This window comes from Trachinotus anak, unplaced genomic scaffold, assembly GCF_046630095.1.
Source record: "Trachinotus anak isolate AG129_WGS33_773 ecotype Australia unplaced genomic scaffold, CSIRO_AGI_Tana_v1 ptg000026l, whole genome shotgun sequence".
Taxonomy (NCBI): Eukaryota; Metazoa; Chordata; class Actinopteri; order Carangiformes; family Carangidae; genus Trachinotus; species Trachinotus anak.
The window spans coordinates 232939-248599 of record NW_027273877.1 but is presented as its reverse complement, the minus strand read 5'-3'; the positions used below and the strand labels follow the sequence as shown (position 1 = coordinate 248599).

The window sequence follows — 15661 nt, the reverse complement described above, 5'->3', positions numbered from 1 at the left end:
GTTTCAATTTCAGCTCTTTTGTTTCCCTCTTTTTGTCAGAATTTTTTGTGTCAAATAAAAATTGTAATAAATCTAAAGATAAAAGGCATGAAATTAATTTTCTGTGGCACAAAGCAGCACGGCAACTCTTGGTCTGAACTCAGCAAATAAAAAAACTGCGTGTATTTCATGTCATTAATTGTCATTTTTTCCATCCAGAGGAATCCTGGTGCGTGGCAGCTCAGAGAAGTCACTACCCAAAAATTCCAGTTTACTTGGTATCCGACAGATGTTGGATAACAAATATTGTGACAGAACCAATGAAGCTCCTCATCTCTGAGCTTTTATTTTCTAAGTTGATTAGGGTCACAAGAGGTGAATTTGTGTGCCTCTCAGTTTTTTAAATTTGCTCCCTGGCATGCTGGAGCGAGTCCCTCACCATGCACAAAGCACCATGATATATTACACTGACACTGGTTGCACTGAACACAATGAACAATACAGGAATCCTTCAAATGCATGAGTCAGGAAAACTCGGTTCACCTCACTCTGACAGAGCGTTGGAGGACACAGTGACTGACTGCCAGATGACCTAAACATTGAATACATGCACCTTGGCTGATCGATGTTGTAACCACAAACATTTACCAGAACAAGCAGAGTTAAGCAACAGGGGAAAGAGACCGAACCTTCACCTGTAGATAACCACTCAGCTGCAGCGGCAAATTTATGTTTGTGCAGCCAAAGCATGTTTTATGTCATCATGTTTTTAAACAAACTTTGACCTATGTTAGATTGTTTTCCACAGACGTGACACTATAGTCCTGGGAAAATCTTCCAAATGTCAGCTTTTCAGCACGGACTTTTGTTTCCATCTTGACCACCGGGCGTTTTAGACTATATAAACAGGCAGTTTCTCAATCTGTGTCCCAGTTCAAGGTCTGCATCCTCCATCCTGATCATGTGTCCTGAGGGCTCAGATGAACCTGTGCCTCTGTCTGAGAGAAGCAGCGTGGCCCCAAAGCCTCAGTTCATTCACAAAAGATCTCACAAGGGAGGGATTCCCTTAAGGTGCCTTAGTTTTTATTCATTCATTCTAATGCAATATTTCTATTATAAAATATTAAAATAAATATTATTCATAAATATGAACAATAATACAGTTATTTATTTAAACGTGTAGAAATATTTGTAAATATGTTTTGATTTAAAATACTATGGTACAGTAGTTAAATAACGTATTCATTTGTTTATTTATTAATTGAATTGGACACTGTCCTGCAGCGGGATGACGCTCCTCTTTAAGGTCCTCCCGGTTGGAACGCGGTTTTCCAGTCATTCCCCGTCTGCACTGTCATTCTCAGTTGGCCCACATTCGGACCACCTTAAATATTTCTGCTCTCGCATTACAGTGACACACACACACACACACACACACGCACGCACGCACACGCACAGACCGCGACGGGAACGCGCGTCGGCAGCAGAAACCCTGTCAAATCTCAACGGAGGTGACGCGCAGGCAGGGGACTTACATAAAGATCCTCCTCGGACTCCTCGGGCTCCTCTAACGCGTAGAAGTCGGGCTGCTGTCGGGAAAGCGCAGTGGAAATACTTCAAGGTCGTCAACATGAGAGGTGTCGATCGGCTGGCGCGGTCCGAGGGGCGTTTGGAGTAGTTACAGACAACAAAAAGAGCTTTTTTTTGGTTTTTTCTTTACAGCTCAGACGCAGCCGATGAGCATCGAGGGGATTTCTACTTATTTTCTGCCTCGTTTCCACCATCGCTGTCACTGTGAGGGGGTGTGGGTCCTCTGAACGCGTCTGGGTCGGGTCCGTGCGCACAGGACCGGGGACGAAGCCGCTCTTTACGCGGAGGCTGCCGCGGGTCACCATGCTGCCGAGCACGGCGCTTTACGCGGCCAAGAAACGGAAGAAGCCGGTCCAGAAAATGTAAGTCGGATCAAATCACACTCGGATCGGTGTGATATTCCTTTGGTTTCCCATCAGTGTGTGGAAAGCGAAACTTTGGTGTGTTTACTGACTTCAGGATCACCGGGTTCGGCCCTGACACTGCTGAGATGTTCCTGAAGTGTCCCTATTGTACTGCCTGCTGTACTTCTACTGTAATACCTCTGTAATACTACTATGCCTGCGGTCTTCAGCAGTACATATAACTCATGGTATTTCCATAGAAACACTGTGAATTTACACCGTGCTCTGTAATCTGCCTACTTTATTCAAACTTTCTGTTTTGCACCCTGTATATATATAAAAAAGAGAGATGGGTCTTTTCTTAGGAGGTTTCAGCTGTGCAAACATCTCCAGTCTGTGTCATGCATGCAGTCTGCACTACAGCCTGCTACATGCTCAGAAGGGTGTAGTAGGCTGTAGGTTCTGCTCTGTGTTTGCAATAGTAGCTGCATTGTCCTGAGTTGAATCCATGAGGCCATAAAGTCTGTTTTCCCTGCTGTGGTTGAGCAGTGTTCCCAGCCAGGCCGAGGTAATGTGCCGAGGTCCAACAACACTGCAGGCCTGTCCAGCATGGAAAATAAAGACAACTGTTGCTTCAGTATTATTTAAATCTAATTATACCATCTGAGACAGCTGGGCTTCCCAGACTGATTCATGCAAATGGTCTCCGTGCTTTAAGACACTTTTAAGATCTCTTCTGAAGAAACCTCCTCTGAGCTCATGTGTTCCTTTGTTTTGTTTTTACTGAGTTTTTGTTTTGAGTGAGCTCTGTCTGCAGGGAGGGGAACAGAGCAGAGAGTGAAACCCCACATCAATAATATCATCATGACACCTCCTCGTGGTTCTACTCCTGCTCTAAGCAAACATGCATATGGTGTCGCTTCACGCTGGATTCCCCTTCACGGTCCCCTGCAGGACCCCGGACCACAACCTGAGAGCTGCTGCTGCGTCGCTCCGCAGTTTCACGAAAGCAGAAAAGCCGTTAGTCTGAGTTTTTATTTTTTCAGTGCTCGGCTGGTTCTATGACGGCGGTAGACAGTGCCGGAGAGAACCTTTTAAGAGGTTCTGTAAAGCATCACGCTCATATGGTTCCTCTGAGACCCCTGATATCATGAACCCTTCAGACTGGTTTAAATGATCTTTCACAGACCTTTGATGCAGCTGTGAAGAACTATTCACACAAATTCTCCATAGCGCTGTACTTTTATGGCTTCAATTAAACCACAAGTGGTGCTTTAAAGAACCGTCAAGGGAAGTCCTTTAAAGCACCATATGCAAAGAGTCCATCCTAGAACCCTCATCGTGGTTTAGCACTGTGGCAGAATGGTTCCTTCCTCATATCTCCACAACTTTTAGGCAGGTTTCATGTCCAAATACTTGAGAATAGATTGTACTGAGCAGTGTTATCCAGACCTTTAATGGTGCTGTAAAGAACCCTTTAGAGATATTCTCTCTAGCACCAGAACTTTAAGAACGTTCTACAGAAGTAACCCGAAGCACCATGCCAAACTGCTTCTTCTTCTACTATTCATAGTGCTGTAAACAACTTCTCTGCAGCACCATGCTCAAATTGTTTGTTGTAGAACCTTAATGGTGCTGTAAAGACCCTGCAGGTAATTATATAGATAATCATAGACCTTTTGTGGTGCTGCAAACAATTGTAGAGATGTTCTGTAAAGAACCGTGATGGATTGTTTTATTTTAGACCCTCCATGGTGCTGTACAGAGCCATTAGAGAGAGTCCCTACAGTGTTTTTTATTCTTACAGATCCTACATGATCCTATAAAGAACTTTTTAGAAAGGTGCTCTAAGGCAGCAGACCCTTTATAGTTCTGTAAAGAACCCTCTGCATGGTCAAATGGTTATTTTCAAACCCTTCATGGTGGTGTAAAGAACCTTTAGAGCAGTATTAACATTTCTTGGTGCTACAAAGAGCCTCTAGGTTCCTAAACCTTTCATTGCACTTTAAAGAACATTTTAGACATGTACAGTGCTCTGATGGTTCCTCTTAGACCCTTCATGATCATGCTAAAATAGTTTATCACTGTAAATAACATTTCAGAGAGGGTTCCTAGACTACCATGTTCTAGTTTTTTATCATAAACGCTTCATGATGCTGTGACGATCCTTCTAGATGTGTTCTCTAAGGAACCATGCTGACGTAGTGTATTAAAACCCTTCATGGTGCCATAAGGAGCCTTTAGAGGGGTTCTCCAATGCAGGCTTAGAGCTCCAGTGGTTCCTCTCAGACCTTTCATGGAGCTGTGAAGAACCTTTGGATGGGTTCTCTGTAGCACCATGCTGAGACAGTTTCATCCTTGACCCGTCATGGTGCTGTAAAGAACCCTTGAGAACGTAGGAGCTGCTCGAAGCCACAGTGTCTTCTCACTGTGATTTTACCAGATTGTGATTTTTAACTTTAACAAGCCAGACAGAGTGTTAACTGCTTCATACAGAACCACAGGCTGGAGCAGAGAACCACGGCAGAACCCTGCCAGAACCGTGGTTTCAGTGTGTGTGTGTGTGTGTGTGGTACTACCTGCATTAATCATAATCAGGACGTGGAGCGAGAGCGCTCTCACGCAATGTTTCCACGAGGGAGGGAGGGAGGATGGCGTAATCTGAGACTCGCTCTGTTTTTTTTCTCCTCCTCCTCCGACTGCCACAACATACTTTTTTCCTGTCTTTCCTTCTGTCTCTGTGTTTTTTTGGGGGTTGTTTTTTTCCTCCCTCCCTCGACTCAAATTAACATAGTTCTGTGTCACGCAAACGTTACGTAAGTCTGCCATGTTCGCCCGCCTCGGATTTTAGGAAAAGTTTCTCTCTGAGAGTTTATCTTTCTTTTTCTGTCTTTTTTTTTTTTTTGGAGGGGGGGTGGGGTGTCGGTGGAGTGAGTGAGTTATGAGTGTGTGTGAGAGTGAGTCTGTTTTGCCCTCGGGCAGGACTGGTGTCTGCCCCGGGGCAGTTAGTTCGCCGTGTTTACACTGCGCTGGAGACCAGAGCGTTGAAACGTGTCCCATGTCTGTGAGAAGATCATCAGCTTCACAGAAGTGACGACACCAGCCTGACAGAAGAAGTCAGACAAAAGTATGCGGACACTGAAACCTCTGGTTCGTTTGTGTTTATTGAACTTCTCGCTCCAAAACCACGGGCGTTAATAAGCAGTTGTGGGAAAACGTCCTACGTGAATTTGGACCCCAGCTGGCAGAGTGTTAGTGAGGTCTGCCACTGATGAGCTTTGATTGGGCCTGGTGTTGATGGGTTGAGGTCGGGGCTCTCGGATCCTGGACTCCTTCTGTCTACAGTCCTGACTCTCAAATATTACTGTGGAGCTGGAACACATTGAGAGGTGCACTGATCATTAATTAAGCATTAATCACTTAGTTGTTTTGTCTGTAAAATGTCACAACGATGAAAATGACAACAAAACATAAATCATAGCCTCTCAGAGCCCAGGCCGACGTCCCAGGCTACAAAATATTTACAGAGTTTTAAAACAGCAAATCCTTCCAGCGGAGAGGGAGCGTTTGCTTCAATATCAAATGACTCCAGCAGCTGATTGATGCAGTTCATCTGCAGCGTCGATGGGAACCTGTGCTTGTTTCTGTTCAAATGAATCATGAAATAATTAAGACTGGTGGACAGTAGCTGAGGAGGCCGACGGGGCTGCTGGTGACCTGTGTGAACAGAAGAGAACGTGGACAGTTTCCCACACCGCTCCTCTGCTCTGACGGTGGAACGAGGAGCGTGCACACACACATGTGTGTGTTTATGTTCAGTGTGTGCCTGTTTGACAGCAGCAATGAAAGAGATTGGGCCGAACTCCTGTGGAATAAAACGGTCAGACCTTCCTGCTGGTTGCTTTTGTTTAGTGTTGGTGGACGTGGTTTTGGCAGCGGTCACACTGCGTCTTGAGGCCCGGAGCAGGAGGCGCGCTGCTTCTCTCATGACTAACATGTGATGGACATCAGTCTCCCAACTTTCACTTCCTGGACGTTGTGACAGTGAGCAGTGTCCAAACACTGTCACTGAGCTCAGTTGTTGTTTTGGATCCGTTTTGTTGATGGGAACAAAGAAAAAGTCATAATATACAAGCACACTGTTTCTGTGGCAGCTCTCACTTTAATATCTCCACCATTTCTTTATTTTAATCTGGCTTCACTGCGTCACAGCGATGACTGTCGGGCAGAAATCCCTCTGTGATTATTTTATTTCTAGAAATATTTATATTGTGATATAAAATCACATATATTGTTTCATATAGATTTTTTCTGTATTTCCCACCAGCACTTTGCAAAAAGTGAATAAAAGAAAACAACAGAACAATGTAAAGTTACAGATACTTTCTCAGTGATGCCTTTTAAAACTCATCATTTCTTCTTCACTGAAGTTTAAACTGTCGAGATGTTGATTGTGATATTTTAGAGGAGTTACTCACACGTTGCCTTGTTGTGAAGAACCACACAAGTCAAACATAAAGACACATCTGAACCAGAGAATATTTGACATATTTGCTTGAGAAATGATCGACGGTTATTAGCTGACGAATGGTTGCAGCTGTAGATTAAAGGAAGACGTGTGGAGCTGTGGAGATTGTGGAGTCTCGGCTCTGCTCTGAGCTCTCTCTCTCTTTTTTCCTGTATCATAACTCCAGCAGGAAACAGACGCCAGAATCGGATTTAGTTTCTTTTGTTCCGCAAAGGTGTCGTTGCCCCGTCAGAGACAAAGTGCCTTTGTGTGAACAGAGGGGGGGTGTTTCTTCAAGTCCAACACAACCCCACACTCTCTCTCTCTCTCACACACACACACACACACACACACTCATGTATACGTCCACGCCCCTTCCAGGACAGATTTGGTAGATAAAGCGAGGAGCAACAACACTGGCCGCTCATTGTTCTTGCAGGGAGTTGTGCCGTCAGGAATGCAGCGATAGCCATCTCGCCTCGATTTCAGATATGTCGTGTTCTGGAGTATTATTGGAAGCAGATGTCTTATTTACAGGAGGGAGGGAAGGAGGGCCTCGTCCGGGCCAATGTCCACAATTTACACATTTAAGTTACAGTTACAGTTCAGACGTTGAGCTCACAAGCTTTCCCTCAGAGACGCTCAGTTTTGCAGGGAAGTGTCTTCTCCTGCGCCGCTGACTCTGTTATAAGTTCTGGGAGCATTTAAAGTGTGAAATCATGTGTTTGCAAGTAATAAGTTTGTGGATGAGTGTGAACTCCACACCAGCTCTGCCAGTCCGTCTTCACTCAGAGGCATTTTCAGTGCAGCTCTCCTGTGAAATCATACATTTAGAGACATTTTTAAACACTGTCTCTTCCATTTAATCTAAATTTAACACCTTTCATATCAGGCTCCTCTTATAGGTCCAGGAATAAGATGTTCTGCACCTTAATGTTAATTGTAGATGATGTTTTTGACTGGTCCATCCTTCTATATATGAATATTGTTAAAGAGATATTTCAGATAAATTGAACATATTTTATTTCATCTAAATGTAGCATATTACTGTGTTTCTTCCTCTTGATGTGGGTCCTCTCAGCCTCTGAATGGCCTCGTCAGACGTACTGTAGTTTGGGAGCAGTTACCCAGTGGAATGATAGATTATTGATTTTGCTTCTTGGCAAAATAAAACCTCGGCTATTTACATTTGATATTGTTCTGAGACACCCTGCAGAAAGTTTCCTAGAGAGATAATGAACAAAAGCAGCAACAAGAAAAGTTTGTTACTATATTTAGAAATAAATAGAAATATACATTTGGATCTGTTGTTGACGTTCTAACTTCCGACTGTATATTTTGACACTTGAAGGCACCGGGGATCAGGAGGTTTAACTGTGCAGTAATGCAGGTGTGTGTGAGCTTCACCGCTGGCCTGACCTGACCTGAACCCCCCAGAGGAGTCATCACAGGAACATCTGAACCTGATTTAACTTGAGAGGCAGCAGACGTGCAGCTGCTCAGTGTGGGACCCACCTTTAACTGGAAGGTCGCAGGTTCCATTCCCACAGCAGCGTCCTGGAGCGAGAAGTGAAACCCGCCTGTTGGCTGCAGCTAAACATTAATCCTGACGTCTGAATCACTTCATTTCTGTCTGATTCAACTCACCACTCCAGCCTTGTTGTGTATGTGTTGATTTGATAGCAGCAGCTTCTCAGGTCATAGCTCTAAACCGGATCTGCCCTTGAGCAAGGCAGTCAGAGACACAAAAACAGAGTTGGCTCAGCTCTTCATCCTTTTTGCTTTCATTTTGTTTTCAGAACAGTAGCTGGTGGAAAGTGTTGCTTTGTCTGAAGAACCACAGAGAACAGTGTGTTGGTTTTACTCTGACTCAGATAAGACTCACACTGTCTGGAAACTTCACCTGTTCTTCAGGTGGAAATGAGAAGTGAAGATGACGTGTGTCTCGCACTTTGTAATTGTGTGTTAAGAACTCGTTTCTGTCTTATATCTGTTTTGTGCGGAGCTGGACTGAGTTCATTTGAAGTCTCCTTATTTGTGGAGACGTGGAGAGTTTTTAATACAATTCAAATCCATCTTCAGTCAGGAGGAAACATTAAGAGGTGAAAATGCAAATCATGAGCCACAAACTGATCAAAGCTCCTCTTTCTTCAGTGCTGAGCAGATATTAGACGCTGAACTGACCCAGAACCAGCCAGGTCTGAGTGTAAATGTGCAGCCTCCGGGTCTGGTTTGAGGTGCACCACAGCTTCACACCGTCTCTGTGAAAAAGAAAAGCCGCTCTGTGCAGCGAGGGTCTGGTTTGAGTTACAGGAGAAGCCTCCGGGCTCACCGCCAGTCACCGGAGTTCACCCACAGACACACACCTGCTTTCTGCCTCCTCCGGCCCGACGGCGCTGACCTGCAGCCAAACAGCCTTTATTTACCTCGTTAACACGACACTGTGCTGCCTTATCGAACCAGTGTGGCGAGCTGTACTCATGCATGCTGCCGGACTGACGCAGATATGGAACCAGTATCATCACTGGGATGGACTCTATGAAAACTTTACTGTGTCGGTGATATTGCAGCTCTTATCAATATTGTCATGGGATTAAACAGTATAAGCAGGCCTCCAGTCCGCCTGTTTATCGACCGATTGATTTTTCTGCACGTGGTTGGCACCGCAGCGCCTGCACACAGGTCGTCAGATGTTCAGAAGCATTTCAATATGCAAAAGAGCAGAGTTTGATAAGAGGAGCTGCCACAGTCAGCTGACCTCACAGGTAGAATCTGAATGTGAGATGTTTTATTTGATGGAGACTTGTTGTTTGATCATGAAAGCAGCTGCAGTGTCTCTGCCTCTGCCTTTAAAGTGACATTAAAGTAATGACTAAATACAATTTTAAAGTTTCCAGCCTGTTTTTTAGTCTCTGTGGTCAGGCTGGGACCAGTCCAGCTCTTGGGAAAAAGGATCCTCACCTGTAGTTCAGTCAGAGTCTCTGAAGTCAGTGGGATGTTGCAGGGAAAAGAATTTGATCTTTTACCTTTCGGTTTCATGTTATGTGTAAATAAATGTGACCTTTCAATGGTGTAAATCAGATTTAGGAAGGAAACTGTCCATTTCCTGTCCCTCAGTAAATCTGTAAACTCAGCACACACAGGGCTCCAACAGGTCCGGCCCCTCGTGTACAGAACTTTAGATTTTTTGTCTCTCCTGCCGAAGCGTTGCTGACGGAGCAGAGCTGAACACACAGGTGGTAAACAAGCCCTGGAACAGGTGACATCAGGCTGCTCGCCTGGTTCCCATGGCAACAGTGGACGGGGCTCGCTTCCTCCGCCCCTGGAGAACGGAGGTGGTCCGGGCTTGGTTGTTTTCCACCGGGATAAACCTTCTAATCCTCAACACCCAGCAGCTGTGAGGGAAACATCGCGGCCTGTGTGGACTGAGGAGCCGATTCTGAACGGATCAGTGTGATTATGTGAGGACACGGAGGACGGTCCGCACAGAGAGGCCTGATGTTTACAGCTGAAGTGTCAGTACTGAGCCAGTCTGAGTCCAGCATGTCGGCTTCCTCTGCACACAGGGACAGTTCCACACAATCACACACATAGCTGCATTAGTGTTTCTTTAGTTTTAAAAACCTTTCCACACTTCTGTTGTTTCCGCTCAGGTTTTTTATGCACTAATTGAAAATGTGCATCAAAAACATGTTTACCATTTTTAAATTGTGAGGGTTTTACTCGTGCAACTCTCCTGGTGACTGATTCATTCTTTAAATCATCATCAAGCAAATAATTCACTGGTTCCAGATTCTCAGATGTGAACATTTGCTGATTTCCTTTGTCTTAAATCATTATGAATGGAAAACAGTTTGAAAGATTTCATCTTTAGCTCCTGCTGGGCTTTTTGACGTTTTACAGACTAAATGGTTGATGAATTAGTTGGAGTTCGCTGCAGCTCCATTTAAAAGTTGCAAAAACTGACTTTTTGATGCTTGCCATCACCTGCTGTGTGTTTTATCTGTGTTATCTGAATTCATCCCAGCTGCTGTTGCACTGACGCACACAGACGTCAGTATAAAGAACAGATTTAGCCTCAAGCTTGTTTGTTGTACTCATCATGACCTTCTTCAATTTCAAAGCCAAGCTCTGATTTTTAAGGGAAGATGACCTTTTAAAAACGTGAGTCGAGGTTTGGAAGCAGTTTTCTCAGTTTAGATACACTTTACTTTTATTTTTGACCTCTTATCATTAAATCAGTCTCTTGGTTTCCTGTTTAGCCTAAAATAAGCTTCTTAGGTTTGTTGCTGTGTTTTAATGTTGTTGTCTTTTTGTATCCGCAGCCCCAAACCTCCACCTCCCGATGGCGTCAAGTCCAACCCGTCCAAACGCCACCGCGACCGGCTCAACGGCGAGCTGGACAAGCTCACCAGCCTGCTGCCCTTCACCGAGGAGGTCAGGGCTCGTCTCGACAAGCTGTCTGTCCTCCGCCTCAGCGTCGGGTACCTGAAGGTCAAGAGCTTCTTCAACGGTGAGCGTCCAGACTAACTAAGTAAATTATTACAGCAAGAGCCGCGACCTCGCAGAATATTTGACGCCTGGAGTGTGAGTGGTGCTGTAACGCTGCTGGAAGAGGACGGAGGAGGAGTGTGTTTTATAATATATTTTCCTCTGGAAGCTGAGATAGAGAAGGTACAGAGTTCTGCTTCACTTTATACAAGTGCAAGCATAAAGACAAGACAGTGTGAAAAGTCTTGAGTGTTTTCTGCTGTGGACAGTTGTTTATGTGCACGAGAACTAAGAGTGGTGCGATGGTGGATTGTGCTGCAGGAGGCTGTGTAATGCTTTTATTTTGTAGTTTCAGTCGGCACCATCAGACCTGTACAACAGTTACAACATAACTGAACCCAAATGTATCATTTGTTGGTTGTTTAATTCATCCATCGTCTTTCTTCCTGCCGAACTGCCAGAGGAAAGTTATGCTTACACACCACCGTGTTGAGAACATCCTGTCACATTATTAATCTGAAGACATGAGAATGTGTTTGTAGGCGACTTTATGTGTGTAGAAGACAGATACGTTTTCGTGGGTGTTTACTATGTCTGTGAGAAACCAAACACACTGCAGGTTAGTGAAAACAGTTTATCCTCAGCCTGTTCTTAACCAGGTTTATTCCCACTGACTGCTCTAAACAAGACAGCAGACAAACACAACAGTGTCAAACATCCTGAGTCGCCTCCACTTCACTGAGGAGAATTCATTCAAACGCTTAAAGGGCAAACGTCTAGACGTTCAAACTCGTGAAAACATTTTCATACTCACGGACAAACTGATTCCCACTGTGTCCAAGCAGAATAAAACCTCAGGTCGCCAATAGCACAGGCACAAGGAAGGAGTCACAGCACCAAAGTCAATGTAAAAAATACAGTATTTTGGGGAAGCGGTTGAGTAAAAATACAGTTTTATCTCAGAATAATGTGGAAGGAAGCAGAATGAGTGCTTTTCAAGAAACATTTGGATCTCATTTGAATTACCAGGGAAAGCTTGCATAGTTAACATAGTTACTGTAAGTCTCTGTAACGATTACAGAGAAACACAAGAAAGAGAAGTAAACGTAGAGCTGAGGATGGCGTTGGAAGGCTCTAACTTCCGTTAAAAGACAAATCTCTCCACCGGGAATCAGTAGATTATTTATAAAAAAGTGAATTTCTGTCTACGTGGTGCAGGGAGGCTCGAGGCTCGAAGAGGTTATTCCAGTTTCCATCGAGCTTCCTCACATTGTTCTGCGACCTCTTTTGAAAATAGCAGCAATTAGATCCAGACAGCCTGAAAGATGAGGTCCCTATTTACAGTAAATGGCTGTGTGTGTGTGTGTGTGTGTGTGTGTGTGTGTGTGTGTGTGTGTGCGTGTTGGAGAGGTTATATCAGTGCAGGACTGTGAAATTTGGCCCTTCTAGCTCACCGTATATTTGGAGACACGCTCCTCAGCAACAGGAGGTGTGAAGTGGAACAAAAAGAGGCGAGCATTTCTCTGTGAATGTTGTCAGGGAGATGATCCGTACACACAATGTGTTTGTGTGTGTGTGTGTGTGTGTGTGTGTGTGTGTGTGTGTGTGTGTGTGTGAACATATGCACACCTGTTCTGTGCTGTAGGCTAAAATGCTAATATACACATGTAGGATTTGTTTATATTTCTACTGTGTCATGACGGTACTTCCTGGTTTTTATCTGCAGGTTTTGGTGGAAGTGACCTTAGTTTGTTTGTGAATACTGAGCTGAATGAAGTCGACAGCAGCAACAAACAAACGGACTGAGTGTGAGCGCAGCCGCTGTAGGTGTGGACTGTTTGTTTTTGTCTGACTCTATTTTTGATAGAATTGCAAATGGAATTCTGCATGGAGCTGAGAGGAGGGACTCTAAATGTTCTTTAAACCTGCAACAACTGAATTTTTTAGCCATTTCAGAGCAGAGGAACGAGCTGTGAACACATCAGCCTTTGTTGAACTTATAGTATAACTTATATATAATTACAGAGCAACATTAGAATAATGGGGAGTGGTGTTTGTGAGTCTCAGTCCAGTGTTCCCTCTTGTAGCTCTGTGTTTGGTCTCCACCACCTCCTGAGGGAAACATCTGGCTCCCCAGTTGCTGAATGCTCCACTGTGTTCACCAGCTGCTCTCTGACTGTGTCTGTCTGCTGCTGAGCAGTTCGTGCTTTTATTCTGAAAACAGGTGCAACTGAAAACAACACCTACAGTGAAGCGCAACAGTAAAGTTGATTTAAAGACAAACTGAAAGCATCAACACACGCTGACAGAAAAGTAGAAGGTAGATGACTCGCTGCTAAATGTTTATATCACCAAATTGTCCTTTAGTTTCTGTTCCACCAGGTTATTTACTGCTGTATTGATTAATAGATGTGATAGCTGTCCCAGCACAAGGCAGTAAAAAGGTCTGGTGAGGAGGTGATATATCACCAAATCCTGGAGTAATAAATCTGCTCAGCGTTCACTTTATTGGCTTCAGAGTGAGACTTGACTTTTGTTCAGGCTGAAAATCAATGACTCACTGGCATTGACTAACAACCCTATCAACCCCCTGCAGCCATGTTATGGTCTATTTGTGCTCTGAGAGTAAAAACTGACTTATTGCCTCTTTGATGTGTGTGTGTTGTCTTATCAAAACAAAGCAGATTTTACAGTCATCTTTTTCCAAGAGCATCGACCTGTTGCCAGAGGAAACAGACATCAGAGCCTGTTGCTTTGGATTCATCAATTATTTGGCAGCGTCGGTCGCTTAGTGTCGGCTGAACAAATGCGTTCGGAGTCAGCGTCGGGAGTCTGGTTACTCTCAAGCTGCACTGACAGTGAGAGGCGAGGTGGGGGGCTGTAGCAGCTTCGCTCAGCGCTTTTATTTTGAAAGAGATCAGTTTTACTGCTGCAGGTGTTGATGTTTTAGTGTTTTTATTTTCTAACAGCTGCTCACTTTCCTTTCTGAGACGCAGGCTGTGACTGATGTGTCACAGTTATCAGCGGCCGACGGGCTGGGAGCAGATTGATCGATGGCTCAGGGGGTGGGCACAGAGGAGGCGCAGTCCATTTCACAAAAACAAATGCACTACATATAGTTCTCATAATAGCTACACACACAAACAAACTCCTCTTCCCCCGCCCCCACCTCCACCCATTTCTTGGCCGCTGAGCCCGTCACTCTCTCTCTCGTGCTGAGCCCCACCCGTTTCCTGTGGCGGCCCCTGCAGCACCCCGGGGCCCCTTTCCTTCAACTGTTCAGCCTTTTCCTCCTTCGTCTGAAGTTCACAGCTCCTCCGCCCCCGCCCCCCCTCCTTCTCCACCTCAAACAAACGCTGCAGGACTCCAGTGTGTTGTTCCAGCAGGGAGGCCTGTTTGCACGGCAGGTCTGCACCAGGACAACTCTCGGCTTTATGCATTCATGAAGCCTCCAGGTTAAAAGCTTTCTGTACAGCTGACTGTTGCATGCATCAGACTTCATTTGAAGTGCACTGTGGTGCACGTGATTATCCACATTTGGAGCTTTTTGAGGATTAAAACGTCCTCGTCATGTAATGACAGGTCTGTTTGTCCACTGTTGGATGAATCCAAAGATCCTGATGGTCTCAACCTGCTTTACTGAAACCAGTTGTCCCTTAACTTCCTGGTATCTCCTCGTCATTTCTGCTGGATGTTCTCTGGTTGTAAATATCTAACAGGACGAAACTACATTTTATATCCAAAGGTTTATGAAGGGGAGGTTGTGAGCATATTTCCTGCAGCTTCACTGGTTGGTGGAGGTGGTTGTAGGTCTGTCATACTGTGGTGTATTTTCAGTTGAAAATTGTGTTTGGATAAGACAATCATATAACCTGCCTATAGGTGTGTGTTAGTCCTGCAGGCTCTCTGCCTTTCACCCAGTGTGTGCAGGTAGAGGTCCCAGCCTCATCATCATCATCATCATAATGATTCTGTCTTTGTTTATCTTTCCTTCTTTGCTTCGCTCTAATTGTGATAATAGACCTCGTTCATTTTAAAACATTTAACATAAAAGTGTATAAAGTACTTTAACGGTCACATAAATGCAGACATCAAAGTCAGGAAATTATTAAAAGAGTCGAAGGCACCGAGATGAAAGGACAAGGACGGAGGGTTAAACTATAAAAAAAAGACATCATGTACAAGCAAGTCTATAAAATTGAGTTTATGAGGTGATTTTAAATACTGATACTGATACAATACAGCTGCTCAAGTCAAGATTTTTATGTTGAATTGAAGCCGTCTACTCAACCTAAAGTGTGTGTGTGTGTGTGTGTGTGTGTGTGTGTGTGTGTGTGTGTCGGTCCTGAGGAAGCTGTTCTGAGCCGGCTCACCACAGACCAGAGACCAGACTTGATTTAGGGAAATGACAGCAGCTCACATGCAGGGATGCAGCAGTCAGACAGGGTTTCTGATCCTGAGTGCTGTTGTTTGACTGACTGAAGGTACATTAATAGTGGAAACACTGTGTGTGGATCTGACTGGTGCAGCTACCGACAGCAGGATTTAATCATCTGTCGCTTCCACTTGAGGAAACCAAAGTTTGAACTGAATTATTGTGCAGCACTAAAAAGCCAAAAAGAAGGAGCTGGTAAGACTTTGTTCAAACATTAAAATAGTCTCATCAGTCCTCCACACGCCTGTTTTTTCTGTAGACGAGAGAGCAAAGTGAAACCTTTGAATTTCACTGTCAGGTCTAACTCCTCTTAGT

At 44.6% G+C, this 15661-nt stretch overlaps 1 protein-coding gene and 2 long non-coding RNA genes across 4 annotated transcripts in view; 2 read left to right on the top strand and 1 right to left on the bottom strand.

Moving 5' to 3' along the window:
- Window positions 1-1475: 1475 nt before the first annotated feature.
- ahr2 (aryl hydrocarbon receptor 2) overlaps window positions 1476-15661 on the top strand; it is a 55095-nt gene continuing 40909 nt past the window's right edge. The window contains exons 1-2 of the mRNA XM_071464830.1: window positions 1476-1931; window positions 10746-10933. Coding sequence (XP_071320931.1) covers window positions 1873-1931; window positions 10746-10933 — 247 coding nt within the window. The 5' untranslated portion in view covers window positions 1476-1872. The remainder of the gene's footprint in view (window positions 1932-10745; window positions 10934-15661) is intronic.
- Window positions 5146-15661, bottom strand: part of LOC139609839 (uncharacterized) — a 52184-nt gene continuing 41668 nt past the window's right edge. The window contains exon 6 of one of the 2 annotated variants that reach the window (XR_011685372.1): window positions 5146-5285. This is a non-coding gene — a long non-coding RNA (uncharacterized lncRNA). The remainder of the gene's footprint in view (window positions 5286-15661) is intronic. The other variant, XR_011685375.1, reaches the window with a different exon arrangement.
- On the top strand, window positions 12498-14113 carry LOC139609840 (uncharacterized). The gene is made up of 2 exons (XR_011685377.1): window positions 12498-12552; window positions 12583-14113. It is a non-coding gene; the product is annotated as an uncharacterized lncRNA (long non-coding RNA).